This window comes from Odocoileus virginianus, chromosome 7 (genome assembly GCF_023699985.2).
Source record: "Odocoileus virginianus isolate 20LAN1187 ecotype Illinois chromosome 7, Ovbor_1.2, whole genome shotgun sequence".
NCBI lineage: Eukaryota > Metazoa > Chordata > Mammalia > Artiodactyla > Cervidae > Odocoileus > Odocoileus virginianus.
Genome location: NC_069680.1, coordinates 81,155,227 through 81,173,411, shown reverse-complemented (window position 1 = coordinate 81,173,411; position 18,185 = coordinate 81,155,227). Strand labels below are relative to the sequence as shown.

The window sequence follows — 18,185 nt, the reverse complement described above, 5'->3', positions numbered from 1 at the left end:
AGTTACCTCAATATGCTGTCACTTAATAAAATTTAAATCTGTGACTAGGAGGACAAATAATACAAACTTAAAAGCTTGCTACAAAGTACAAATTTCATTGGGAGATCTAATAATTGGCCTAAGTCCTTCCATGGCTTAGTTGTCATTACAATATAGAGACTGGGAACACACCAAAGAGAAAATCTGAAGTCTAAGATAATCAATACTACATACTTTCTGAATTACAATTTTGTTAAAGCAAATACCAATCATGGGCAGCCTCTCAACTTTTTAAGTTGAAAAAAATAAGCTAAGTTTCCAGAACTTATGATTACTAGTAGAATCCCAAAGAGAGGACTTACTGTACTGATAAAAACAGTTCTTCTTGTACAAAATTAGAAGATTATTTTAACAATTCTTTCCTTTTAACATTACTAGTAACTTTTTTTTATAGACAGTAATAATGGAAATGCTGAATCTTTAAAATGAGTAGTTCTAAAATAACACCAAAAAATTGCATTTGCCTAATACTATGAAACTTTCAAGCTGAAGTTTCCAACATACTTTCATTTTTTTAACAGGTTAAAAAAAAAAAAAGAAAATGAAAGGAAGAGAGAAAAAGAAAATCTAAAAGACCTTCAACTTACTACATTTCCTTTAACCAAAAATTAACATAGTACCCTAGATGTGCCAGGCACTCCACTGGAAACTTTGACAGATTACAACATTTATTCCAAACTAACTCCTGTATTATTCACTCTATAAACTTAAATCATTCAACCCAACACTTTTCTATAGAAATTGCTGTCCAAAGCCAAAAATATAATTTTTTCTAAAAAATTTACTTGTCACTGTTTCACACAGGTCAGACAAGAAGGTGACCGAGCTAGCATCTGTGATTAACAAAAGGGATTCATTTCTGAAACATCACTGATTGTTTTTTTATTTACATGAAGGTGAAATAGTAATTCAGCAGATTTAAACTATTTCATGTAGGAGTTTATAGCACCTGAAACTCAAAAAGAAAAAAAAAAAACCTAAAAGAAAAATAACTGGACTGAATTTAACTACTTTGTATAGCTGATAAATATTTAAGTAGTCTTGGCTTTCACTTTCTACCATGAACAAGTACAGCAAATCTTAGTTTGGATGCAGTACTATAAAAGTGGTCCTGATTCTGAAGAGAATTAAAATTTTAAAAACATAATTCAAAGGACTGTCAAAAGTAGATGTCATTTACATTTTAACATACTAACTGCTGCATTTCTATCCTTTTGAAAACCCTCTACTCTTTTCAAGCTCTTCTGAATTTGTAATGGATGAAAAATACCTGCAAGTCTCTAAGTTCCACCAGTTGAATCTGAACATTTCAGATATCTAAGGCTTTTCATCCTAAAGTGCGTTAAAAAATATGACAGCATTCAATCACATATTCTCTAAAGTGAAAAAACAATCTGTACTAAGTTTATGACTATAATTTCTTCAACCATTTAAGCAAACTGTACTCTTTTAGACAACAGCCTCCATTCAGTTAACATGTTTACATTTAAAAAGAACCTGGCCATGGGTCTTAATGCAATACAATGCAATACAGCATCTAATAATTTATAGACCTAATGGATCAGCAGAGGAAAACACACCAGATAATCCTAAATCCCCGGAAATACAAGGAAAAACAGCTATCTCTAAATTATGTAAAGATCACCAACATTCTCTTCAAAAAATCTTTCAATTAAGATTATATTTAACTTCCCTAAGCAAGGAGGTCTTGTCTTAAAAATTCACAATACTGTTCACACAATAAATGAGATGTTCTTTCATCAGTGTAACCGATAGAACCACAATACAGTTCAGTTCCTAGAGTCAGATTACTTGACCTGCTTTTTAAAACACTTAAATTCACGCAGCTATTTCTCTCATTCCCCGCAAAAAGAGAGGTTCTACAAGGGAAAAATCCTCCTCAGCGAGATATCCTATAACAGGCTCCGACTCCACAGAAAAGCCCACCGATATCCACACCAGCTGACCCTCGTCGTCTCCGGGGACGAGCTTGGGCCCCAAGCCACCACACACACACCTTCCTTGGGAAAACTCGGAGGGGCCCCCTACCCGAACTCGATCAAAGCCCCCACTTCCTAGATTCTCTGGCCCCCGAGGCTCGTCTTCTGGAGGTGATCTTACCTTCATGATGATCCTGGGGCCGCGAACTCCCCGAAAATACCAGATTCACCTGCACCTGGAGAAGAAACAAAAGACACCCCGTCAACATCACGGGCACCCCTCTGCACTGGCGGAGGCGGAGGGACTCCAGCGAAGCCTGCACGCCGAAAAGGGGCTCAAGGAGGCGTCAGCCCCCAAACCACCAAACGCCGATCCAGGGTCCCCTCTCGCCTCGCCATCCCCGCAAACCCTGCCCCCTACACAGCTCGACAGCTTCCCGTCCCCATTGTCGGGACCCGACGGAGTTTCCCGTCTCCGACAATGACGCCATTTCTGTCAGAGAAGAAACTCACAACAAGCCATGGGGCCGGCCGCCCTCCTGCCCGAGGGCCTCCGCGCCGTTCCGGCAGCTCCCCCTCGAAAGGGCCGCGCACCCCAAGTCCAAGCGGGCGCGAGCCGGGCCTGGGGGAGCACAGCAGGGGCGGCGGACGGGCCGGGAGGTCCGGAGGGCCGCGAGCTGCACCGACCCGCCGCAGAGCCTCAGCTCACGTCCCGCTCCGAGACGGACACCCGACAAGTGGGAGCGGGATCCGAGGGGACGGCGAGAGAGCCGAGGGGCCAGGAGGCGACAGAGCTCCCCCACCGACCCGGGCCCCCCACCGCGGCCGAGGGACGCTAAAGGGCTGAGTGTGCGGCCGCCAGGCTGGGGGGCGACTCGGACTCGGCAACTGCGGGGGGCGGGGGGAGCTCCATGGAGGCCGAGGCCCCGAATTTCGGTGCCCGGGGAGACCACCAGGGCGACCTTCCCCCGGCTCCTCGGTCGGGCCCAGTGACTCCCTTAAAGACCCCCTTACGAGACCGCGAAAGCCTCAGAAAATGTCCCTACCTTCCTCGGAGGCGAGCTCCGACCCTGGCACGTCCAGAGTCCCCTCCCCTGCTCCCCCCCAAAACCAGCAGGCCCGGGGGAGAGATGGGGGAAGAAGGGCGGCGGGTCCAGCGGTTGCTGAGGCTGAAGCTCCGGCTCCTCCTCCTCCCGCGGCGGCGACTGGTACCTTTGTTTGGCGGCCGCTCGGGCTCCCTCGCTGGGGGGAGGGGGGACGACGAAAAATCTCTCCCGGACTGGAGGTCTGGGCCCCCAATCGCGCTGCCCTCCAGAGGACGGCGGCGTCAGACCCTCTGCGGCTCCCTCCGAGCAAAAGTCCAAGCGGTGGCCGTGGCAGCGGCAAGCTTAAGCTGAAGAGTCTCCCTCCGCTCCGGCGCCCGAGCTCCTCACTCCGGACTCGACTGACGGGCAAACATCGCTTCCCCCCCAACCCCCAAGTCCCCCGCCTTCCCTCCTTTCTCCCCTCCCCTAGACTTTTTTCTCCCTCCCCTACCTCTTTCCCGGATGGCTACTTAGTCGACCTCGGATTGGTTAGGCTTCTTTAGAACCCGCCTATACCCTGTTCCTATTGGTCCCCGCGATACAAACAACGACGCCATTTTCCCACCAGTTCTATGGAAACAGAAAGTTACGCCTCAAAGCTCCCCGGGAAATGTAGTCCAGCCTTTCGGCCAATGCGCGAGGCCTCCCCCGGAGAGAACTGCAAGACCCGCAGTGCCCCGCGCCTCCGTGAAACGGGCCGGGGGGAAACGAAAGGGGGCGGAGCAACAAAGCAGAGGGGAGGTGGCAACGACGCCTGCGCAGTGTGACCGGGATGGCGCATTTTATTGCACCGAGTAATGCGGTGTCGCCGGCGGCCGAGGAGGGCGGAGAGTTCTGCGATGAAATAGGGGGAAGTATTCATGTAGGCATTGGAGGGATCCTTACTCTGAACTATAAGGTGGGAAGCTGATAGTGGGTACAGCTTACTCCCGGACCCGCGGCGTGAAAGTTGTGATATCATCCTCGAACTGTGAGTGGTTGTGGTGGCGGCTGGAGGGGAACCCGGATGGGGAGGTGGGTGGGGGAGGCTGGGAGGCGGAGCTGAGACGGAAGAAAGAAAGGAGGGTGAGGACCCGGATGCTGAACCGGATTGTGTATGAATTTTCCATCCTTTGGCTGGAGAAGGGGAGGAGCCGTAAGGGACCCAGCGGGACGGAAGGGGCCCTGTGGGCGGGGAGGAAGCAGGCACCTCACCGACCCTGTGCTAGGGGAGTCGACGTCTGAAGCTCTTCTGCTAAGCCTGTGTTAAAAATCTGACTCGAAGTTATTTAAATTCCCTCCCTGTATCTCTCCGGCAGTTTTCTTCAGACCCATCCATCATCTCCCGGAGTTTGGAAGGATGCGCTCTGCGCTCCGCAGCCGCCCTTATATTCGTATGTCGATTTGGCAATACTGAAACCAGATCCTTCCCTTTAAAGAAAAAAAAAAAAAAAAACTTTGCGTATTTTCACTTTTCAATGCGGTAGTGTGCCTTGAGTTTAATCTCTAACGCGTTGGAAGGCAGTTGCCGTTGGTTCCGTCCTTCATTTCACATATTTGAGCGTCTACCATGTGAAAAAACTGTTATGGCCCCTGCCTTCCTGAATCGGAGCATAAGACAGGAGCATTAACTAGGATGGACGTCAGTGTGAAATTGCAACAGGTGTGATTGCTACGAAAGAGAGTGTCATGGTGATATGAGAATTGGAAATACTGAATTTGCTTTAAGGAGATGAGGGAAGGCTTTCCCGAGCAAGTGAAGATCGAGCTGAGAGCAGAAGATTTAGCAGGAGTTAACTAAGGAAAGAACATTCCAGACAGAAACGGTATCATGTTGGAAAGCCTTGTGCCAGCGGGGAGCTTTTTAAAATATGAAGAACTGAGGCTGGAGAGCTGGGAGTTTCACTGTCTGAACGTGACACTATTTGTTGGGGCGTTTTGTTCTTATTTAAGAGCCATGGGTGGGATAACGTCTAAGGGTTCCCAATCGGAGGGGAGATAGGACCAGATTTGAATTTAGAAAAGGTCACAGGGTGAAGAGTAGAGGACTAGATGAGAGGGACAGATACCAGGGAGTCCACCCTGGGGGTTATTGTCTCCAGGGAGAAGAGAATGAGTAGTTTTGGACCCTGAACAGAGGCATTCTGTGGTGCTGTTCACTCTGAAAGTAAATTAGGCACAAGATTGTAATGAACTATATATACATCAATAAACTATTTTAAAAATTAGTAGAGTTCATGTAACAGTAATGCCGCTTTATATTCAGGTCTCCTATGTGGTAGCTAAAATTTCTAGGTGTGATAAATTTCAGTCTTTTGGGTAAAGAAAAAGAAAAAGGTCAGTCAGAGTATTGCCACTGTAATAAGTATTGCCACAGGGTTGTCATGTAGCAACAGTTAAACTACACAAGACAAGAAACAGACTGGTTTTCAGGACCTAGAAAAATTGAGGCTTCTATGTTTTCCCACTGTTGAGAATACTTTCAAATAAACGTTTTTTGGGAAAAGTGAGGTCGCTCAGTCGTGTCTGACTCTTTGCAACCCCATGGACTGTAGCCTACCAGGTTCCTCCGTCCATGGGATTTCCCAGGCAAGAACCCTGGAGTGGGTTGCCATTTCCTTCTCCAGGAGATCTTCCCAAACCCAGGGATTGAACCCGGGTTTCCCTCATTGTAGGCAGATGCTTTACCTGCTGAGCCACCGGGGAAGGAACATTAATTGACTTATTTGTTTGGTGAGTATTCTTAAACTTTCTTGAATGATCAAAGGAAAGGATTTTAAAAAAAAATCATAACTGATATTTTCAGTTGAAAAAACATCAACCAAAACCCACAGAATTGAAACAGATTAGCTCTGATACCTATCCAGCAGTGTATAGTTGCTGCTAAACTATACAGAGACAATACAGAATTATTCAAAGTTGGTCTTACAGGTTTTTTTTTCTTTTGGCCACACCCATGGCGTGTGGGATTTTAGTTCCCCAACCAGAAATCCAAACCCTATCCCCTGCATTGGAAGTATGGTTTTTTAACTACTGGACCACCAGGGAAGTCCATGTTGATTTTTAAATTATGTGTTCTGGAGGCTGTGAAAAAGATAAACAGAATTTTTGTTTTCAACCTAGTTGAGAAGAGATGGCTACTAATTGGTTTAAATAAAATATTGGTTTTAATAAAATATATATATGTGGTACATTTTTAAAATTCTACTTTTAATTCTGTTCAGTAATCTTTTACCTAAGTGATTATTCTTCCTGCATATCATCTTCTTTTTTAATCTCTTAAGAATAAGATAATCTTTGTCAGACTTTAACAGTATAGATGTTATTAGATTACTTCCAGGTGACACAGGGGTAAAGAATCAGCCTGCCAATGCAGGAGACGCAGGAGACAGGGTCAGACAGACCCTGGGTAGGCAAGATCCCCTGGAGAAAGAAATGGCAACCCACTCCAGTATTCCTGCCTGGAAAATTCCGTGGACAGGCGGGCTGCAGTCCGTGGGGTCACAAAGAATCAGACATGACTTAGCACACATCAGGTTACCAAACTGGTATTTGGATTATTTCAAAGTATTTTCTGAACTTTTTTTACCTTGGGACATACTTAATATTAATTGTTGTTCAAAGCAGATGTAGCAGTTTTCTGTGTGGAAGTTTTCTGTTTGGATTCATATTGCTAAAAGGATTTCCTTTGGGAAGTGCAGATTTTTATGATCATTTCACCTAGATATTCAAGAGTAGACTATAGAAAACACACCTTTCAATCCTTTAGCATGATCCTTGGGACCAAATCATTGTCCCAAGAAATGAAAGTAGACAAAGGTGAGAAACCTTCTAAAATGTCCAGATTAAAAATGAAGACTTCCCTGCGACCACCCCCCCAAAGAAAAGAAACAGAAAAAAACAAAAACAGAAATGAAAATTCCTAATAAGAGGACAAAAGTAGCAATGGATATTTACAAAGAAATAGTGGAGATTGAACAGTAAAGGGGGATTCTAGTAAAATTGTGAGTGCATTTTTAGGAAATATTGAAGTAAATATAAAATTCAGAATAATAAGTCTCCTCCAGGGAATATTTTTAATATAATTGCACTCAAGGGACTTCCCTGGTGGTACGTGGGTAAGAATCTGCCCACCAATGCAGGGGACACTGATTCCATCCCTGGTCCAAGAAGATCACACATGCCAGAGGGCAACAGCCCATGCGCCACAACTAAACCCTCACGCCCTGGGGCCTGTGCCCCACAACAAGAGAAGCCCCCACAGTGAGAAGCTGTGTACGCAAGGAAGAGTATCCCCCACTTGCCACAACTAGAGAAAGTCCACGCACAACAGCGAAGACCCAGTGCAGCCAAAGTTAATAAATTAACTAATTTTTAGAAGACTTCTTTTGTAATTGCACTCGTTAGTGCATGTCTTAATCAGAGTGTCTAAAATGGATTGTGAAGAAAATGCATAAAAGAATTTTCTCCTTATATTTTTCCTTAGGTTTTAAATATAATGTGACCCTTGAACAATGTGAGTTTGAACTGCTCAGGTTCCACTTATACTCATATTTCTTTTTGTAATATATACTACAGTATTACATGATTTGTGGTTAGACTTGAATCTGTGCATGCAGAACCAGGGATACTGAGGTTCAACTGTGAAGTATTGATAGTACTCAAGATTTTCAACTGCAGAGGGGAGGGTGTTGGTGCCTCGAACCCCAGTGTTGTTTAAGGGTCACATGTATAAAACATACTCATTTTAATGCTCTTGGAAAAAAAAGTATGTTTTCTAATTTAAATGATCATTCAAATATAGAAGTATCTAATTCTGTGGATTTGTTTTTAAGGTTTCATAGGTGTAGAATTTTCACTTAAAACCCAACTGAAAGTTTACTAAAACATCTTGAAATACAAACTCCTTTCCGCTTTTGATACTCAATAACTTCATCTTTATGATTCTCCTTTTTTACAGATCAGCTTTGAAATTTAAAAACAATGGAGAAGACTCAAGAAACTGTCCAACGAATTCTTCTAGAACCTTACAAGTACTTACTTCAGTTACCAGGTAATAGTTTAGTCATAATACATATAGGGTCATTTATATAGAGTAGTGGTCATTTAAATATTAGCATACAGAAAAGGTTAGAATTGTCAGCTTTTGAGACTTTCTATTTAAGGAGATACATATAAGGAAAATAATTATAAACTTTTGCACTTTTTTTTTCCTTAAAAGGGACGTTTTTAAGGCACCTCTTTAAAAATACCCAATTTTATAGCATAACTAAAAATAAAAATACTTAAAACATTTGAGTATCTCATTAGAAATTTTATCCTTTATGGATGCAACACATTTTTATTCCCTACTGGTTTGATGTTAGGGGGTGTTATGCCAATTTGTATGACAGCAGAAAGCTACACTTGACTCTGTTTTCTGCCCGCGGTGGGTCCTCACTGCGCCGCGTGGGCTCCCTCCAGTTGCGGCGGGCAGGGGCTGCTCTTCAGTGAGGCGCAGGCCTCCGCTGCACTGGCTTCTCGTTGCGGAGCACGGACTCGAGATGCACACGCTCAGCTGTTGTGGCCCCTGAGTTTAGTTGCTCCATGGCATGTGGAATCTTGCCTGACGAGGGATCGAACCAGTATTCCCTGCATGGCACGATGGATCCTTGGCCACAGACCACCAGGGAAACCCCGGACAGCATTTCTTACACTACTACTTCCTGTAAGAGACAAATAGCAAAACGTTCAAAGCACATTACTTGGAAGCATAACCTCAATTATTCCTCTACAAAGATGAGTCACTTGGACACGGCTTAATCATATGTATGTGCGTGTTTTATTTTGCTAATTTTTTTTCCTTAGCCTTTCTGAGAAGTGATAGTAGCAAGTAAAAACGTATGCATATGATAAATGTGGCTTCTCAATAAAAATTCAAACCAGTTACTCACAGGTGAAAAGTTGGGAATTCCCTGGCAACCCCGTTGTTAGGATTCTGCACTTTCACTGCCAAGGCCCTGGGTTTAATCCCTGACATCCCACAAGCCGTGCAGTGTAGCCAAAAAAAAGATAAGGTGGTAAGTTGACAACCATAGGAAGACCTATTTAGCTCATAGTGTGTCTCAGCTATAGTGTAGTGATGATCTCGACTCAGTCACAATTAAGACTTTTTATTTCTGTTCCAAAGTGCACACTTGGGCTTCCCTGGTGGTTCAGTGGTAAAGAATCCACTTGCCAGTGCAGGAGATGTGGGCTCGATCCCTGATTTGGGAAGATAACTGACTGCCGCAGAGCAACTAAGCCCATGTGCCAGAACTATTGAGCCCATGCTCCGGAGCACTGTAGCTGCAGCTCCTGAAGCCCTCGTGGCCTGCAGCCCATGGTCAGCCACAGGAGGGGTCAGCACAGTGAGAAGCCTGCACACCGTAACTGGAGAGTAGCCCCCTCAGCACGGCTGGAGAGCAGCTCAGCAGCAGCAGAGACCCAGCGCAGCCAAAACCAAATAAACATTTTAAAGTGAATGAAGGGCACACTTTTCTGGATGAGCATAGCTCAGTGGGAATTAGGGCATTTCTGTTCTTTATGAGCCGGGGGAGGGTGAGTGTGGTTGTCCTAAGCCAGAAGACTGGTAGCTCTGCCTCCACCTTGGAAACCATCGTGATGAGTGTTATTTCTACTCTAGCAGACCGTAATGGAGACACACTTGCTAATGTCAGTGCTTCAGAAGCATGGGGGAGAGACAAGTGGAGAAAGCAAGGGAACATTGCCAACTGTTCAAGAAAAAGCCAAGAGACTGCTTTTGGGTGACATTTATTCAGCTGCCAGTAGCTTCACTTATTTTAGGGTCTCGATTTGAGAAAGGTCACACTGTTGCTCCTGAACTCTCCCCGCCTATTGCTGGGCTTATTTTGTTACAAGCTGGCAAACACTGGTTGGAACTGGGCTACCGTAAAATATGCCAGTTATCAGTGATGATAAGAGTCTTAACTAGCATCACCCAGTGTCTCCCACTCCACTACTGTACAAAGCAAGAACTGCCTGTAATTACATGTTAATAATAATGCTTATCTACCTCATGAACTACTTCAGTAGCTTTGTTTTAATCCTCATTATTCAGAAGAAATGTTTTAGACTTTTAGATAACATATTTAAGACTCATTAGCTATTCCATGAACCATGAACTTCCAACTATGTTCAAGCTGGTTTTTGAAAAGGCAGAGGAACCAGAGATCAAATTGCCAACATCCACTGGATCATCGAAAAAGCAAGAGAGTTCCAAAAAAACATCTATTTCTGCTTTATTGACTATGCTAAAGCCTTTGACTATGTGAATCACAATAAACTGTGGAAAATTCTGAAAGAGATGGGAATACCAGACCACATGACCCACCTCTTGAGAAACCTGTATGCAGGTCAGGAAGCAACAGTTAGAACTGTACATAGAACAACAGACTGGTTCCAAATAGGAAAAGGAGTACATCAAGGCTGTACATTATCACCCTGCTTATTTAACTTTTATGCAGAGTACATTATGAGAAACGCTGGACTAGAGGAAGCACAAGCTGGAATCAAGATTGCTGGGAGAAGTATCAATAACCTCAGATATGCAGATGACACCACCCTTATGGCAGAAAGTGAAGAGGAACTAAAAAGCCTCTTGATGAAAGTGAAAGAGGAGAGTGAAAAAGTTGGCTTAAAGCTCAGCATTCAGAAAACTAATATCATGGCATCTGGTCTCATCACTTCATGGGAAATAGATGGGGAAACAGTGGAAACAGTGTCAGACTTTATTTTTGGGGGCTCCAAAATAACTGCAGATGGTGATTGCAGCCTTGAAATTAAAAGACGGTTACTTTTTGGAAGGAAAGTTATGACCAACCTAGATAGCATATTAAAAAGCAGAGACATTACTTTGCTAACAAAGGTCTGTCTGGTCAAGGCTATGGTTTTTCCAGTGGTCATGTATGGATGTGAGAGCTGGACTGTGAAGAAAGCTGAGCACCGAAAAATTGATGCTTTTGAACTGTGGTGTTGGAGAAGACTCTTGAGAGTCCCTTGGACTGCAAGGAGATCCAACCAGTCCATCCGAAAGGCGATCAGTCCTGGGTGTTCATTGGAAGGACTGATGCTGAAGCTGAAACTCCAATACTTTGGCCACCTCATGCGAAGAACTGACTCATTGGAAAAGACCCCGATGCTGGGAGGGACTGGGGGCAGGAGGAGAAGGGGATGACAGAGGATGAGATGGCTAGATGGCATCACCGACTCGATGGACGTGAGTTTGAGTAAACTCTGGGAGTTGGTGATGGACAGGGAGGCCTGGCGTGCTGTGATTCATGGGGTTGCAGAGTCGGACATGACTGAGCGACTGAACTGAACTGAACTGAGCTATCCTGTCTTTTTTTTTTTAATCAAATACACTCTTGCATTCATGGTAGAATATAATCTCAAAAGATTTTCCTAAAGAAACAGGAAGCTATGTTATGCATAAAGAATTTTTCACAGAGAGCTTCAGAGTTACTAAAGTGACTTAAAGGTGGGTGAGACCACTTATTATAATGTTACTCTTACTAATAAAAGGTTATAATAATAATTTTTTACATTAGGGTGCTCTGAAATTAGTGAAGTATTAATAGAATGACTTGTATTTATATTTGTTTATTTACCTGTGCAGAAGTGTAGGTCCCCAGGCCTTTGCGGTTGGAAACTGAGGAAGAAGTAAGCATGCAGAAAGGGAGTCAGTAATGTTAAGGTCTTAAAAAGGAAACAGTCATTATTGTAATATTAAAACCTGAAAACAAAACTTGAGTATGTGTAAATTAAGCCATTCATTTGACTGTTTTCCAAATACATTCTGAAATGAAAGCAGAAATGTGACTGTACATTGCTTCTCTGTTCTTCAGTTTCTAATGAAAATGAAGCTTGGTTTGTTTGGGTTTTTTTTTTTTCTTTTTTTTGAAGCTTGGTTTTTTAAAGTGATGAAGTTACTTTGCATAATTGTGCATTCTCGTTGTAGCCCAGATTGACCTTTGTCAAACTGGAAAAGAGATCAAAAGTTAAGGGTATAATTGCTAATCAGACCATGTTCGCCTTAAGGGTTAATAGAGGCTGCTACTTCCAGAGCGCTGAGAGAGCCTTCCCTTTCAGACTTCTCACAGATAGTGAAGCTTTTTTCCATTTGGGTATGTGACGAGGGTGTATGTATCCACTTGTTTGGATGATTGGTGCAGAGAAGAACAGATAGGACTCAGAAAATACTGTTTTTGTTTACTGAAACTTTATGTAATTATTTCCCTGAAGCCTAATCTGAAATTAGGATGTTACTGTGCATTCACTTTAGCAGGAGGCTCATAGAACATTTTTATTAAATGAACTGATTGTGGTTTTGGCTGCCATTCCTTTATATCTGGGCTAAGCAGCTTCTACAGGTGACTATTAACCAAAGACCTCTCTTGAGCTTTCTGTGTAAGAAAAAGATAAAAGTGAAGAAGAACTAAAGAGCCTCTTGATGAAAGTGAAAGAGGAGAGTGAAGAAGTTGGCTTAAAGCTCAACATTCAGAAAACTAAGATCATGGCATCTGGTCCCATCACTTCATGGCAAATAGATGGGGAAACAGTGGAAACAGTGGCTGACTTTATTTTCTGGGCTCCAAAATCATTGCAGATGGTGACTCCAGCCATGAAATTAAAAGATGCATACTCCTTGGAAGGAAAGTTTTGACCAACCTAGACAGCATATTGGGGGGCAGAGATGTTACTTTGCCAACAAAAGGTCCGTCTAGTCGAGGTTATGGTTTTTCCAGTGGTCATGTACGGCTGTGGGATTTGGAGTATGGAGAAAGCTGAGCACCGGAGAATTGATGCTTTTGAGCTGTGGTGTTGGAGAGGACTCTTGAGAGTCTTTTGGACTGTAAAGCAGTCCAACCAGTCCATCCTAAAGGAGATCAGTCCTGAGTATTCATTGGTGGGACTGATGTTGAAGCTGAAACTCCAGTACTTTGGCCACCTGATGCCATGAACTGACTCATTGGGAAAGACCCTGATGCTGGGAAAGATTGAGGGCAGGAGGAGAAGAGGAGGACAGAGGATGAGATGGTTGGATGACAACACTGACTTGATGGACATGAGTTTGGGTAAACTCCATGAGTTGGTGATGGACAGGGAGGCCTGGTGTGCTGTGGTCCAAAGAGTCGGACACGACTGAGTGACTGAACTGAACTGCTTTGATTTCCTTACAGTTCAGGGGGACTCTCGGGAGTCTTCTCCACTACCACAGTTCTGGAGCATCAGTTCTTGGGCATTCGGCCTTCTTTATGGTCCAACTCTCACATCCGTGCGTGACTGCTGGAGGAACCATGGCTTTGACTATGAGGACCTTTGTGGGCAAAGTGATGTCTCAGCTTTTTAATATGCTGTTGCCCTATTATACATATCAAAGAATGCAGAAAAGAGAGCTATCAGGGGTCTTGACTTTCAGAGTTTGATCAGATTTGAGCCCAATGAGAAGTGATACATTTCAGAATGGAATTTGAGTAAAGGTTAAGAAAGTTCTTGCCTAGCGTCAGTTCTTACCTGGGGACACTGGTGAGAAAGTTTTGAATAAAATGCATTTGAAAGAAAAAAAAAAGATAATATTGAAAAACTAAAGGCCTTAGTCAAAATAAAGAAATTAACTTTTGACTAAATTCAGGATGTTAAAAAGGAATACTTCATGGGATGGTAATCTTACTTTTTGCTTGAAAAGAAACAGAGCTGTCCAGTCTCTAAAATCTTAAAGGAAAGGTAGATAATTTTAAGAGGTCATTTTATAAGGTAATTCAGTAGCAAAGTACCTTTACTTAGAAATACCTATAGTTATGTATGGGATGGATAAACAACAAGGTCCTGGTATATAGCTCAGGGAACTATATTCAGTATCCTATGATAAACCATAATGGAAAAGAATATTAAAGAAGAGAATGTATATATATGTATAATAATCACTTTGCAGTACAGTAGAAACCTTATAAATCCACTGTATTTCAATTAAATAAATACCTGTAGTCTCTGAAAATAGGCTAATTAACTGCCACTAACTAGACTGTCTCCCTTTTCAAAAAAGGAATGAATTAGATCATAATTCCTTAAAAGTCATTCCATTTCAAAATTGTTGATATAAGTTAAGATGAAAGGAGTGGGCTCACTGATGGGCCACTGGAGTACTATAAATCTCGTTCACCTGCCTTAATTTTAAAAGGTTATGTGTCTTTAGGATATGAGTTTTGGCAGTAGGGACCCAGCAGTAGAAGATAAGCTCTATAGTAGGTAATGGATTGGTGGGGCTGGATTTATCAAGTCTTACTAGTTTTAGAAGAAGTTTCTGAATGTGTTTCTTATAATTATTAATTTATTGCCAAATTGTATTCTTTAAATGCAGGTAAACAAGTGAGAACCAAACTTTCACAGGCGTTTAATCATTGGCTGAAAGTTCCAGAAGACAAGCTACAGGTATTTAGGCAATTATAACTTTCATTTTTTTTTTTTAGTGTTTATTTATTTTTGGCTGCATCGGGTCTTGGTTGTGGCACACAGCATCTTTGCTGCAGTATGTGGTCTCTCCAGTTGTGGCATAGGCTTAGTTGCCCTGCATCATGTGGGATCCTAGTTCCCTGACCAGGGACTGAGCACATGTATCCTGAATTGAAATATTCTTAACCACTGGACCACCAGGAAAGTTTCTCTAACCTCATTCTTAATCCCAAGAAATTAATAGATATCATGTAAAAATACTCTCACCTCTTAACTCAGTTTAATGGTCATACACTATTTCTATTGAGGTCTTTAGATAGTAATTAATTGCAAAAACTAAGACACCTGACACTGATAATCTGTTATATAATAAGTATTGATAAGCTCTGTTGAATAATTCAAATAAAATGAAATTTTCCAATTGTATTTTTTACTAGATCATCATTGAAGTGACAGAAATGTTGCATAATGCCAGTTTACTCATTGATGATATTGAAGACAACTCAAAACTCCGACGTGGCTTTCCAGTGGCACACAGTATCTATGGAATTCCATCTGTCATCAATTCTGCCAATTATGTATATTTTCTTGGCCTAGAGAAAGTCTTAACCCTCGATCACCCGGATGCAGTAAAGCTCTTTACCCGCCAGCTTTTAGAACTCCATCAGGGACAAGGTCTAGACATCTACTGGAGGGATAATTACACTTGTCCCACTGAAGAAGAATATAAAGCAATGGTGCTGCAAAAGACAGGTGGACTATTTGGATTAGCAGTAGGTCTCATGCAGTTGTTCTCTGATTACAAAGAAGATTTAAAACCACTACTTGATACACTTGGGCTCTTTTTCCAAATCAGGGATGATTACGCTAATCTACACTCCAAAGAATACAGTGAAAACAAAAGCTTTTGTGAAGATCTAACAGAGGGAAAGTTCTCATTCCCTACTATTCATGCTATCTGGTCGAGGCCGGAAAGCACCCAGGTGCAGAATATCTTGCGCCAGAGAACCGAAAACATAGATATTAAAAAATACTGTGTACATTACCTTGAGAATGTAGGTTCCTTCGAATACACTCGGAATACTCTTAAAGAGCTTGAATCTAAAGCCTATAAACAAATTGATGCTCGTGGTGGGAACCCTGAGCTAGTAGCTCTAATAAAACACTTGAGTAAAATGTTCAAAGAAGAGAATGAATAATGTTAAGCCATTCTTGACTAGGCCTGATAGTTAGTTGACTTTTTTTTGTCTTTTAGCCTTTTAAAAAAATTGGACCAAGCTGTTAGTCTCCAAAAATTGAATGATGATGACGATGTGAGTAAAGTTGTTTCAATTTAGAATCCCTATGTACAGATAATCATCATAGTACAAAGTTGTAGGAATCAAAAGGAGCCACATTTAAATAAGTCTAATTTGAATGTCAGAATGTGCTATGTTGGGACCTTGTGGCCAGCTCTGCCTCACATGTGTAGATTCTGTCAATAAAAGAAGACTTCAGCTTCCAGAACTTTTATCCACATACTTCCTAACTGTACTACATGGGCAGTTCACAATTCATCTACCCCATTTCTGAGCCATCAACTACTTGGGACCAGTTTCTATAGCTCACTGGCCCAAAGACCACAGGAACTCTTCTTTCTTCCTAAATGTCATTGCTTAGAATAACTCATTCTCCTCCCTGGAAATTCCCTTACTTCCATGAAGAAGCTGACCATGAAAGTAAGCATTCTGGCCCTTTGTTTCAACTCCTTGTTTCCTTCCTCCCTATCCAGCAAATTCTGCTGTTTTAACCAAGGAGTCTTCACTGAATGAAGTTTACGCACTAGCCCAGATACCTTTTTCCTTCTAATGTAACTTGCTACACACACGTACTCGGTGCTCTGTCATGTCTTGACTCTTTGCAAGTCTAGGGGTTGTAGCCTGCCAGGCTTCTCTGCCCATGAAATTTTCCAGGCAAGAATACTGGAGTGGCTTGCCATTTTCTCTTCAAGGGATCTTCCTGAGCCAGGGATCAAACCTGAGTCTCCTGCATTTCCTGTGTTGCAAGCAGATTCTTTCCCACTGAGCCAGCAGGGAAGCCCTAATGTAACTTCCACCTCAAAACTAGTGTCTGGTTATAGTGGTATCTTTCCATTTGGGAAAAAAGAAAAGGTACGTGCAAAAAGTATTTTAGGAAGGAGTCTAAACTTTCTTAGTAGTAAAAACCATAAAAGAGTTATTGGCTCACCTCAAGTCAAAAGCTGGGGGAACTGACTTTTCCTTCCCACGCACATCACTAACCCCCTCCCCGCCCCTCCCTAACAAGGCAATCAGTTGCTTGAATGGAAAAAGGAAGTAGGCATCTTTAATCTCTATGATTAAAGGAAAGAAAAGAGTTAACCTGAGAGCCAAAGTATTCAAAGGCCAGACTCGGGCACAATTAGCTTTATAGTGCCTTAACCGTGACTATCCCTTTGTTTTATTTTAAACCCTAAGCTCCTGGAGCAATCTTGTGGCCCAAGAGCTGTGAAGAAAAAGAGACTCTAGTTTCTGTAGTAAGAGGTGTCACTGACATCCCAAAGTTTGTATTTCTCAGTAACATTACATTTTGCTTGATTCGTTGTGCAATATGTTATGTCAGGTCAAATTACCATATACTTGTGTGAAAGAGACTCACCAAAGCACTCAACCTAAGTCTTTTTTGAAAAAGTTGGGTATTGCCTTTACTAACTTAAAATTTGAATGTTCCATTTTAATTGATCCAAGGAAGCCTCTTCTGAAAATCATATTTGTGCTACCCTACAGATGTTTGAACTTTATGAACCTATAACTTAAACTGGATTACTCAGAAAGATCTAATGCTAACTGTATCAACAAATTACCTGTAAGTATAAAGATTGCTTAGGTAGGTTATTCCTTACCTAATCAAATTAATTTTGGCCTGGTACAACTCATGATTCTTTTGTCATTTTTATCTTGCTTTTCAGTGTGACAGAAATGCTTGGCAAAGAGTTGTGTATTAAATAATCAAAAATTTTTTTCACTTGAACTGTAGTCAAGATGGTTAACACAAGAAAACAAAATTGATTTTATTTGTTGGCAAAATCAAAAGAATGAAGGCTAGTTAGGTTGACAGAAATGACCTTCTGACCTCAGCAAGGTTTTAAATACATCAGTTCTCCTCACTGTCAGCTTCCTGAGTTGACGACTTCTTTTACTAACCTATACTTTGTAGTCATTCACTTCAGGGACCTTTTCAAGAGCTTTCTTCAGTCACCTTCCTCCTTTCTTTAGGCCCTGCCTATCCTGCCAGTTCCCAGGATGAATCCAAGGTTCTTATGCTTTGCCCTTCCCATGTTGCCTAGTGCTACTAGGAGGATGTTTCCAAAACCACTGTTGCAGCCATTGCAAGTTAATATATTAAAGCCTCAAGAGCCCTTTTATTTTCCCTCTAAGCCTGATGAAGATTTAAAGTCTCAGTCTAGCACCCCAGCTTCTGCGTTCTCCCATTTACATATAAACTCTTCTTGACTTGCCTCCAGTGTACTAGTTTAGGTATGTCTTCAAATAGTCTGCCTTCATCTCAAGAGAAGTTGTTTGTCCTCCTGCCCTGAGCCAAACAAGCTCTCCTGTTCTTCATTCCCTCCTTTTCTGTCTCTTGAGGGCCTGTTTCA

The 18,185-nt window shown here is 42.3% G+C and overlaps 2 protein-coding genes across 14 annotated transcripts in view; one reads left to right on the top strand and one right to left on the bottom strand.

Moving 5' to 3' along the window:
* The window catches only part of ARID4B (AT-rich interaction domain 4B), a 136,130-nt gene extending 132,852 nt beyond the window's left edge, over nucleotides 1-3,278 (bottom strand). For 9 of the 10 annotated variants that reach the window (XR_011488823.1, XM_020890545.2, XM_070471064.1 and 6 more), the window contains exons 1-2: nucleotides 3,026-3,114; nucleotides 2,161-2,215 (exon numbers count right to left, since the gene is read on the bottom strand). Coding sequence is in view for 9 of the 10 variants with exons in the window: in XM_020890545.2 (XP_020746204.1) it covers nucleotides 2,161-2,166 (6 nt within the window). In the remaining variant the exon portion in view is untranslated. Of the gene's footprint in view, nucleotides 1-2,160; nucleotides 2,216-3,025; nucleotides 3,115-3,191 lie in introns of those variants that run through there. The other variant, XM_020890544.2, reaches the window with a different exon arrangement.
* Nucleotides 3,279-3,622: 344 nt separating this feature from the next.
* GGPS1 (geranylgeranyl diphosphate synthase 1) lies at nucleotides 3,623-16,039 on the top strand. Of its 4 annotated transcripts, none has more exons than XM_020890556.2 (5): nucleotides 3,626-4,034; nucleotides 5,719-5,776; nucleotides 8,004-8,096; nucleotides 14,442-14,512; nucleotides 14,971-16,039. In XM_020890556.2, exons 3-5 carry the CDS (start codon nucleotides 8,027-8,029, stop codon nucleotides 15,730-15,732), a joined length of 903 nt encoding a protein of 300 aa, XP_020746215.1. In that variant the 5' UTR covers nucleotides 3,626-4,034; nucleotides 5,719-5,776; nucleotides 8,004-8,026; the 3' UTR covers nucleotides 15,733-16,039. The 4 variants fall into 4 exon arrangements, with proteins under 4 accessions (XP_070327171.1, XP_020746215.1, XP_070327170.1 ...); XM_070471069.1 differs by lacking the exon at nucleotides 5,719-5,776 and adding an exon at nucleotides 4,363-4,869; XM_070471070.1 differs by lacking the exon at nucleotides 14,442-14,512 and having other exon boundaries at nucleotides 3,623-4,034.
* The last annotated feature ends 2,146 nt before the right edge of the window (nucleotides 16,040-18,185 follow it).